We start from the raw sequence: 9584 nt of genomic DNA, 5'->3' as shown, positions 1-9584 counted from the left end.
CAGCCCCCCCAGGCAAGTCCTCTGGCTCTCTCCTGACTCCTGGAGCAGCCGGGACCCCCTGGAGCCCCCCCCCCCCCCGGGCTGCAGCTCTAGCCAAGGCTCCTGAATTTATTGGGCGCACTTCCCTCTGCCCCCTCCCCTGGGGTCCGGAAGCGCCATCCCGCCACTGACTCCAAGAAGGGCCTGAGCACCAGACTGGGTCCAAAAGATCTTTTATTAAAATAGGAAGAAATTAAGGGTCAGTCTTGTCTCAAAGCTCCTCATCCGGAAGCTCGATTTGGGGTCCCGAGATTAGACAAACGGGGGCCCCCTGACAAGGCCTGAGGGCCTCCAGGGGGCGCAGCCGGGCCAGGCCTTCCTCCTCCTGAGACCGGAAGGGGGAGGGGTGGGGGGGAAAGGAGGCCTGGCCCCCGGCGGGCCTGGCACCTGCCAGCCCGGGGTCAGGACGTGATGCGCAAGTTAGGTTTGATCTCCTTCAGGGCCCGTAGTTCGTTGTCCACCTCCTCCGTCCAGTAAATGTCAAACAGGCTGGGGGGCGGGGAGGAGAAGAGTCAGGGGACTCCCCGGGCGCCCCTCCCCCCGGGCACCCCTCCCCCCGTACCCCTCCCCCTCCGGAGCACTCACACCAGCTGCTCCAAGGTGCAGGCGGGCTGCTTGAGGCTGGCCACCAGCTTCCGGATGCCCGGGTCCCCCATCCTGTTGTTGCTGAGGTCCAGCTCCTTCAGGGTGTGGTTGCTGAGCAGGATGTTGGCCAGGGTCCCGCAGCACTCGTCCGAGAGCTCGCAATCCCCCAGCCTGTAGGGGGCGGTGCGCCACGTCAGGACCCCATCAGCCCCGCCCCCCGTGACCCGCGGTACGCACGAGGAAACTGAGGCCAGCAGCCTGGGGCCCCGCCCTCACCAGAGGGTCTGGATGGGGCACTCGGACTGCAGGAGGCCCTTGCTCATGAGCTCGATGCCCGCGTCCTCCAGCGCGTTGGTGCTCAGCTGCAGCTCCTTCAGGGTCCGGTTCTTCTCCAGGAGCATGCAGAAGCTGGGGCAGCTCGCCACCGTGAAGCCGCACGTCCTGAGCCTGCAGGGAGGGGGCAGCGAGCGGGAGAGCTGGAGATGGGGGAGGGGGCTCTGGGCGGGGCAGGTGGAGATGGGGGAGGGGGCTCTGGGCGGGGCAGGTGGAGATGGGGAGAGCTGGAGATGGGGGGGGGGGCTCTGGGCGGGGAGAGCTGGAGATGGGGGGAGGAGCTAGAGATGGGGGAGGGGGCACTGAGTGTGGGGGGGCAGCTGGAGATGGGGGAGGGGGCTCTGGGCGGGGCAGGTGGAGATGGGGGAGGGGGCTCTGGGCGGGGAGAGCTGGAGATGGGGGGAGGAGCTAGAGATGGGGGAGGGGGCACTGAGTGTGGGGGGGCAGCTGGAGATGGGGGGAGGGGATACTGGGCGGGGCAGCTGGAGATGGGGGAGGGGGCTCTGGGCGGGGCAGGCGGAGATGGGGGGAGGGGACACTGGGCGGGGCAGGTGGAGATGGGGGAGGGGGCTCTGGGCGGGGAGAGCTGGAGATGGGGGGAGGAGCTAGAGATGGGGGGGGGGGGGCACTGAGTGGGGGGGCAGCTGGAGATGGGGGGAGGGGATACTGGGCGGGGCAGGTGGAGATGGGGGGAGGGGATACTGGGCAGGGCAGCTGGAGATGGGGGAGGGGGCTCTGGGCGGGGCAGGCGGAGATGGGGGAGGGGGCACTGAGTGTGGGGGGGCAGCTGGAGATGGGGGGAGGGGATACTGGGCGGGGCAGCTGGAGATGGGGGGAGGGGATACTGGGCGGGGCAGCTGGAGATGGGGGGAGGGGGCTCTGGGCAGGGCAGCTGGAGATGGGGGAGGGGGCTCTGGGCGGGGCAGGCGGAGATGGGGGGAGGGGGCACTGAGTGTGGGGGGGCAGGTGGAGATGGGGGAGGGGGCACTGAGTGTGGGGGGGCAGCTGGAGATGGGGGAGCTGACAGCAGGGACAGCTGGGAGATAGAGGGGTAGGCGCCCCGGGCCCGCACACTCACCACAGCTCCTCCAGCTGGCAGGCGGGGTCCAGCAGCGCCTGGCACAGCAGTTCAGCCCCTTCGTCGCCCAGCTGGTTGCAGATGAGACTCAGCTTTTTCAAGCAGGGTTTGCCCTTCAGCACCTGGGCCAAGGCCTGGCAGCCCTCGGCCGTGATGTCGCACTCCCACAGCCTGCAAGGGGGCGTGGGCTGAGTGGGGTGGCAGTGGGGCTGTGCCCTGCCCTCGCCCTGAGAAGTTGGCGCCCTTCACTGGCTGACGGCATGCAGTAGGTGCCCCATAAGTGTGTTGCCTAGGCCAGCTGCTCCCAAGGTCGCTGGGGAACTTGGCGGGGCTCCCAGCAGAAAGCTCCCCGAGGCCCCTGCCCGCCTGGGTCCCTGCCCGCCTGGGGCCTCTCACCACAGAGTCTTCAGCCTGCAGGTGGGGCTCAGGATGCCCTGGCACAGCTGGGCCAGGCCCACATCCCCGATCTTGTTTTCCCCCAGGCACAGCTCCTCCAGAGACTCCTTGGTCTGCAGGACCGCGCTAAGGTTCCTGCAGTTGGCAGCAGTGACTCCGCAGCCCTCCAGTCTGTGGCACAAAGAGGCGGGTCCAGTGGGCCTTACCGTGCTGCCCAGGCAGCGGGCGCCCTCCTCAGGGCCGGGCCCTGGCACTCACAGCTGCACCCCCGGCTCTGGGAGGCTCCCAGACTGCCCGCGGCCCGTGGCCAACAGGGCCTATTGTCCCCGAGCAGCCAGGCCCCGAAAGGGAGAGGCCACGGAAGAGGCTGTTGGGCAACTCTCCGCCTGTCCCAGACCCCGCCTCTCTGCTCCCAGACCCCGCCTCTCTGCCCCCCCAGACCCCGCCTCTCTGCCCCCCCAGACCCCGCCTCTCTGCCCCCCCAGACCCCGCCTCTCTGCCCCCCCAGACCCTGCCTCTCTGCTCCCAGACCCCGCCTCTCTGCCCCCCCAGACCGCTGCCTCCCTGCCCCTCCAGACCCTGCCTCTCTGCCCCCCCAGACCCCGCCTCTCTGCCCCCCCAGAGTGCTCACTTTAAGACCTGCAGCTTGCAGTTGGGGTCCATCAGGCCCTGGCAGAGGAGCAGCACCCCGGCCTCGCCCAGCTCGTTGTTGTTCAGGGTCAGCTCCTGCAGGGAGTTCTTGGTCTTGAGCACCGAGGACAGAGCTTCGCAGCTGGCCGCAGTGAACTCGCAGTACTCCAGCCTGGCCAGGAGGGCAAAGGGCACTGAGGACCGCGGCCGCCCAGGCCCCTTCTCCCTCCATCCTCTGACTGCCTTTCCTGCCCCAATCTCTATCGCTCTCCATTCTCGTATCAACGCCACAGGTCCAAACTCGACCCCTCCCCCCCCCCACGGCCTTGCCCTTGCTGCCCCCCCCCCCCCCTCCCCTAACCCCTGGCTCTGATCCCAGCAGGGCCGAGGCCGGGAAGGAGCCAGCCCGGGGCCCGGGCCGGGCACTCACTCCAGCCTCTGCAGGTTGCACTTGGGGTCCATCAGGCCCTCGCACAGCCGCTTCACGCCCTCGTCGCCCAGGTGGTTGTCGCTCAGCTGCAGGTCCGTCAGGGTGGACTTGGTGCGCAGCAGGGCCGGGATCAGTTCGCAGCTGGCGCCCGTGATGTTGCAGTTCTGCAGGCTGGCGGAGACAGGGCAGAAACAGGGCAGCACCAGGGGTCAGGGTCACGAGGTGGGGAGCCGGGGGGAGGGGGGGGAGTGCGAGTCCTTCCCACCTCAGCCCACCCGAAGCGCCTCACCTGAGCTTCTGGATCTTGCAGGTGGGCTTCTGCAGGCCGCTCAGCACCATCTGCACCCCCGAGTCCCTCAGCTCGTTGTTGGCGAGACTCAGTTCCGTCAGGGACAGGTTGTCCTGGAGCACGGAGCTGATTTTGGCGCACATGGCGTCCGTGAGGCCGCAGTCATCGAGCCTGAAGGCGAAGGCCGGGTCAGAGGGAGGGCCCCCGAGAGGCCGCCTGGCCCGGGATCCCCTTTCTGGAGAGGCCCTGCGGGCCCCCTTCTCCCTCTCCCCGCAGTCCCTACCTGATGACGCCATACTGCTGCATGGAGGGAAGAAGCTCCGTCCAGCGGGCAGTGCTCAGATCCTCACACTGAATGTCCAGACTCATGGTGGGCGAGGGAGTGGTGCCTGTACAGGGAGATGGGTAGGGACAAAGTCAGTGGGAGTGCCCCAAGAGTCGGAGCCCCCCAGGAGCTCGGGCCAGGAGGCCCCAGCATGAAGTGGGGAGGGGCACGGTGCAGCTAAAACCCACCCCGAGTCTGTTATGGCTGTGTTTGCAACACTGAGGCGTGAAGAGTGCTCGGGGGCCATTCCCTCCCATCTATCAACCAACAGGATGGACCTTCCCTACGGGGGCAGTCGCCGAGTGAGACCTCTCCAAGTGGGGACCTGAGCCACCCCTTCGCATGGCTCCCTTCCCAAGGAAGCAGACTTGAAGCCAGGCAGTCAAGGGAAATGAAGCTGTGACCATTAAAAACCACCGGAAGAACCAAAAGTTGTTCTCTTTTTGTCAAGCAGGAGGGCCAGGAGAAGTCACTCCCAGGCCCCAAAACACTTGCCAATCAACTAGTTTGAGCAGGGACCCGCCCAAAGGGGACTCTTCCCCAGGGACTAAGAGCTTTCAGGCCATCTAAAACCTGATTGCTCCAGCAACTCCTGGTCCTCCAGTCAGAGAAGACCATGAAGGCGCATCTGGGGGCCTGCCCACAGCCTTCCCTCCCTCATGGAACCATCCTGCAGGTTGCAAGGGCCTGTGGGCCCAGCCAGAAAGCTCTCCACCAGATTCTTTGGCACAAGTGTTGGCCTGATCTTTATGGAGAGCTCGTCCCTATTGATACTAGGCTTCTTTTATCTACTGGTTAGATTTCTCCCTCGACCAGTCACCATACAAGAGGCCAGAAGGAAAGGGGGCAGGCCAAGTCCTCCAGGCTCCTGCAGGCTCTGGCGGCCGGGACAAGGGCCCGGCAAAGCTCTGTCCCCAGGGCCTGAGGGGGTCTGGACCACACACCCCCAGGGCCTGCTGTGTAAGGTCACCACTTGTGTCTCCCACAGTAAGGGGGTGGGGACCTCTCCCTGGTCGTTGAAGGGGCAGCCAAGACCCGGCGAGTGCCCACCCCCATTCTGACAGAGGGCAGGTGCCGAGGCCTGAGGCAGAGGGGGAGGGTCTCTGGGGGGGAGGGTCTCTCCTGAAGGGGCCGCCCCTGGGTCTGCTGGCTCCTGCAGCCCATTTCAGTCTAGGTTACCCGGCCCCCTCAGAACACCCAGGCACCCTGCTCCCCTCCCTTATGGTCCAGCAGGCCCGGGCCTTTGTACTTGTTCTGCCTGACGCCCGGCCGGCCTGGCTTTGGCAGATGGCCTGGCCCACAGCAGGCACGCAGCCACTGCCTGAGGAGTCAGCGGGGTGGAGCTGGGCCCGCATGGCCACCTGGGAGTCCTCCCGACTCTGGCCTCCTCGGGGCAGTCGTTCCAGAAGCAGTGTACAACCCTCCGAGGCCACGCGAATGGGGGGACCCCACCCCTGCAGGCCCCCGGGCCTCTGACCTCTTCCAGCCCTGGCCCCTCCCCCCTCCAAACTACCTCATCATTTCCGGGTACCCACCTGGCTAGGGCCATCTCTCTCCAAACCTCTGGGCTGGCCTTCAAGGCTTTCCTTCCTAGTCCTAGCTACAAGGGACCCCCTGAAATCTGGCTCAGCCGGGCCTGGAGGCCGCCTCCCCTCCCCAGTAGCCAGAAGCGGACCCGGAGCTGCCCGTTTCGGAGCATCCTCCTCCCCCTCGGCCAGGGCTGAGAAGTGGGAGGGCCCTGGGAGCCCCTGCTTACCTGCGCTTAGAGAGAAGAGCGCCCCAAAAGCCCGGGAGATCGTGGAGCAGGGCAACAGCTGCTACCCACTCTAGGCTGGGGATGTGACTCAAGTCCCATGACTCAGAGCCCCGCCCGTGGCTCCTCCCCCAGGACCCCGCCCTCCAGAGGTGCCGGCCCAGAGCAGAGCCCTAGACCCTACGGGAGAGGGAGGCCAGAAAAGGGCTCCGAGGAGCACGTGGGAAGGAGGGATCTTCTGGCCCAGGAGGGGGCGGGTCCACACAGGCAAGCCCTTTGGGGTGGGGCTCCTAGGGGCGATTACCCAGATTCCTGCTTCAGAGGGGAGAGAAAGTCGGTGGTCAGGGAATTCAGATCTGAATTCTGAAGGCCAGAATTCCAGTCAGTTCTCAGATAACGTGAGGACCTGTCTGGGGCACCGAATCTCCAGGGAGTAAAACAGGTAAATGCTGGTTATCAGCCACTGTTGTGGGCTGACAACTCAAGATGGCAGGGGACAGAAGGGGAGACTGAGGCTGGAAGTGCCGCCATGCCCCTTAAGTCACCACGGAGCCAGTAAGGGGGCTGGCACTACTTTCTCAAAAGGGGGGAGCAGAAAGTTGGAGGCCACACCCTCTGGAAGGCCCCCCAGACCGGATCAGTCTCAGGCTCCTCAAGTAAGTCACTTTACTGTCAGCCCCCGATTTCCAGTCAGCACCTGCCTTTCAGGGGGGTTAGGAAATGATTAACCGGGAGCCCAGCACTGGGGGAATCGAAGAAATGGCGGGCCCCTCCCCCTCAGACTGGTGGGCGAACAACGGAGCCCCCAAGCTGCCGCCCAGTGTGCCCTTTGGATGGAATCTAGCTTCTAGGGGAGACAGCAAGCATTTGAAGGTTCCCCGACCTGGGGGGCTTCTGTTCTGATAATGTCTCCCGCCTTTGTTATCTGTGACCCCGGATCTCTCCCCTGCTCCCCCAGTCTTCTGCCAAGGATTGCCAAAGCGTCCGGGCTTGGGCTAGTCCCGGGCGGGGGCAGTGATAAATCGCTCCTCTGCTCTAACCCTTGGGCCACACAACCAGCACATCAGGGACTGAAATTTACCCCTTGCCTTGGAAATTCAAATTCTTTTGAGACCCCGGTCTGAGCCCCACCTTTGGGATCCCTTCCAAACCTCAACACTTTGACCCCCAGACGGAGGTGGGCAGCACACCCCCTGCCCAGCGGGCCCTGCTCCCCAGGCTGCCCTCACCTCACTTTCTGACCTCCCCAAACCTTGCTCGGCTTAATCCAAGGCCCTGAAGCCAGCCCTAGCCTCCCGAGGCAGGGCTGCCTCTCCGCCTCTGCCCCGGCGGCCCCTGGGCCGGGAGCCCCACCACAGCCCCGTCAGCCCAAGCTCCGGGCGTTCCCGTCTCGGCTGGCAGAGTTAAGTTCGCCCTCGCACCAACTCTGAGGGGGGAGGGGAAGAGACGGCCCAGCCCACGCGGGGCAGTTACCATCGGAGCCCGAGGCCCGGCCCCGGGGCCATCTGGGCGCGGGGCCACCCCGGGGGGTGGACAGCTTCCGGAAGGATGAATCGTAGGGCCCGTGACCTGGGTCCCGAGAGGGTGGGCGGCCCGGCCGGGGAACTCCCCACCTCGGCCACCGCCGCAGCCCCAGCATGGCCCGCGGGCAGCGGGGGCGGGGACCGCCAAGAGTCGGCCGGGCGGGGACTGAAGGCGCGCCTTGGTCCTGCCCCCACCCCCGGGTCGGGTCCGACCCCGGAAAGTCGTCCCACCTTCGCACTTCTCAGTCCCAGGGCTGCCGCGTGGGGGCGACTTCAGACGCGGAAGGAAAGGCCCTAGCTACGGGCACGCGCCTTGCGTGGAGGGAGGGGCCTTACACTCGCGAGGAGTCCCGGGGCACGCAATGGCCTCACGCGGGCACTGCGTGTGCGTGTCTGCGAGTGGGTGGAGAAGCGCGAGGCCCCGCCCCCGCGGCTCGTGGAGGGGATGGGGGATGGGGGAACACTCCCGTCCCACGTCCCCCGGTGTCCCGGACTCGGGTCTGAGGGCTCAGGGAGGATCCAGGCATCCGGCAGGACCGACCCCCGGCAGACTCACCTCGGCCTCGCTTTTCCCTCCCTCCCTCTGGGCCGGGCCAGGCCAAGAGTCCCGCAGCTACAGCAGCGACGCACACGGGAGGAGGCCCAAGGCCCTACTGGGTCCGTTAACCTAGCCTTAGGGGCGGGGCGAATGCGGCAGGAGGCGGGGCCTTGAAGGGAGGGTGGGGCTATGGAGGGAGGGGGCGGGGCCAGCGCTTGTCTCCAGCCACTCTCGGGCCGCCCCTGCGGCTTTCCGAGTTACTTTGTGTCGCATGTATTAGTTACTTTGTATGGCGTGTATAGTAACTTTGTATATCTCATGCCGAGCTGACTCAAATGTCCAGTGAACGCTGGAGGCCTTGGCCCAGTCGGCTGGGGCTGAGAGCTGGAGTTTCCTGGACACAATTCAAGCCAAAAAACATTTCCTATCCTTTCAGTTGTCTGCTGGCCTTTTCTCTGTCTTCCTGCTTCTGGACGTCTCCTTGACTTCAGGGTCCTTCTGGATCCTCTCTCCTTCTCCAGGATTCTCCTTCCTACTTCTTTCTCCTCCAGGATTCTCCTCTCTCTTCTCTCCCCTCCTGGATCCTCCCTCCTCCCCTCCCACGGACCTGCTCCTACTTCTCTCTTAGGGGTTCATTGTCGCCTGTTACCTGGGGGTATCATGATCTGTTCTGGACTCTCTGGCCTGGATTCAGTCTCTTTCCTCATGATTTCAATAGTCTCCCTGGACTTCAGGTAGCATCCTTTTGCATATGATTCCCGAATTCCAACCCCAAGCTCTCCCTGAACTCCAGACCTACACCATCCACTGCCTGGCGGGGCATCCCAAGGACAGCTTAAAGTCAACATGTCCGACACTGAACTCGTTCTTTTTCCTCACAGGATCTCTTCTCTTCCTAGCTTCCCTCTGCCTAAGATCCCACCATGCTCCCAGTGGCCCACGTTCAGTCTCAATATTGGCCTGGACTCCTCCCGCTCCCTCATACCCCCCAGAACCGGCCAGAAGACAAGGTTTGCTATTTTGGCCAGTTAGGCCCGGGACTGTGGCCTACCTCAGCCCCACGTTGAGTGTGTGCAGACTGATGTCACCATTGATTTGGGAACTCCGGGGCTCCTCTGATCTCTGCCCCCTGTCCGGGAATGGAGAAGTGATTGGGGCAAGCCAGGCTGTGGCCAGAGAACACGCTCCTGGCCGTTAGGAAGCTGAGAAGTCAGCTGAAGACCAATGTTCATGTACAGCTCAAGCTGGCTGCTCAAGGGGGCTGGGTGCACTCACCTCGAGATCAGTAACTAGGATGCCTGGAAGCCTCTAATCTTCTGTAGTCTTGCTGCCCTCCTCCCCGTGGAAGAAGAAGAGGGGTATGGCCTCTGCCCAGTCCCCATACTCCCTTTTCCTTGAAGCTGGAATAGCTTGAGAGGGGGCAAGGGAGAGAATGAGTCAGAGGAGGGCAGGCCTTCCCCCTACACTCGCCAAAGAAGCTGGAAAAATGTTTTATATAAAATAAAATCGAAATAAAAAAAAAAAGTCTCCCCCCACTCCAGGCCCCCCTACCCCCGGCTGCCAAAGCCATCTTTTTGGAATGAAGATCTGTCACTTTCTCTCGAACCAAGTCCAGAGCCCGCTGGGTAAAAGGCCTCCTTTTGTTAGCACTCCTTTCCCTTCTCT

At 64.3% G+C, this 9584-nt stretch overlaps 1 protein-coding gene and 1 long non-coding RNA gene across 2 annotated transcripts; one reads left to right on the top strand and one right to left on the bottom strand.

Annotated features, from left to right (window-relative positions):
- Positions 1-195: 195 nt before the first annotated feature.
- RNH1 (ribonuclease/angiogenin inhibitor 1) lies at positions 196-7532 on the bottom strand. Its single transcript, XM_051964103.1, has 10 exons — positions 7332-7532; positions 4064-4169; positions 3781-3951; positions 3492-3662; positions 3063-3233; positions 2432-2602; positions 2036-2206; positions 901-1071; positions 625-795; positions 196-528 (listed from the first exon to the last, which is right to left on the bottom strand). The coding sequence occupies exons 1-10, from the start codon at positions 7495-7497 to the stop codon at positions 441-443; spliced, it is 1557 nt and encodes a 518-aa protein (XP_051820063.1). The 5' UTR covers positions 7498-7532; the 3' UTR covers positions 196-440.
- On the top strand, positions 4052-4536 carry LOC127539780 (uncharacterized). The gene is made up of 2 exons (XR_007948032.1): positions 4052-4150; positions 4377-4536. It is a non-coding gene; the product is annotated as an uncharacterized LOC127539780 (long non-coding RNA).
- Positions 7533-9584: the final 2052 nt, after the last annotated feature.

Source organism: Antechinus flavipes, chromosome 6, assembly GCF_016432865.1.
Source record: "Antechinus flavipes isolate AdamAnt ecotype Samford, QLD, Australia chromosome 6, AdamAnt_v2, whole genome shotgun sequence".
In the NCBI taxonomy this organism is placed as follows: Eukaryota; Metazoa; Chordata; class Mammalia; order Dasyuromorphia; family Dasyuridae; genus Antechinus; species Antechinus flavipes.
This window is presented reverse-complemented; position numbering and strand designations above follow the sequence as displayed.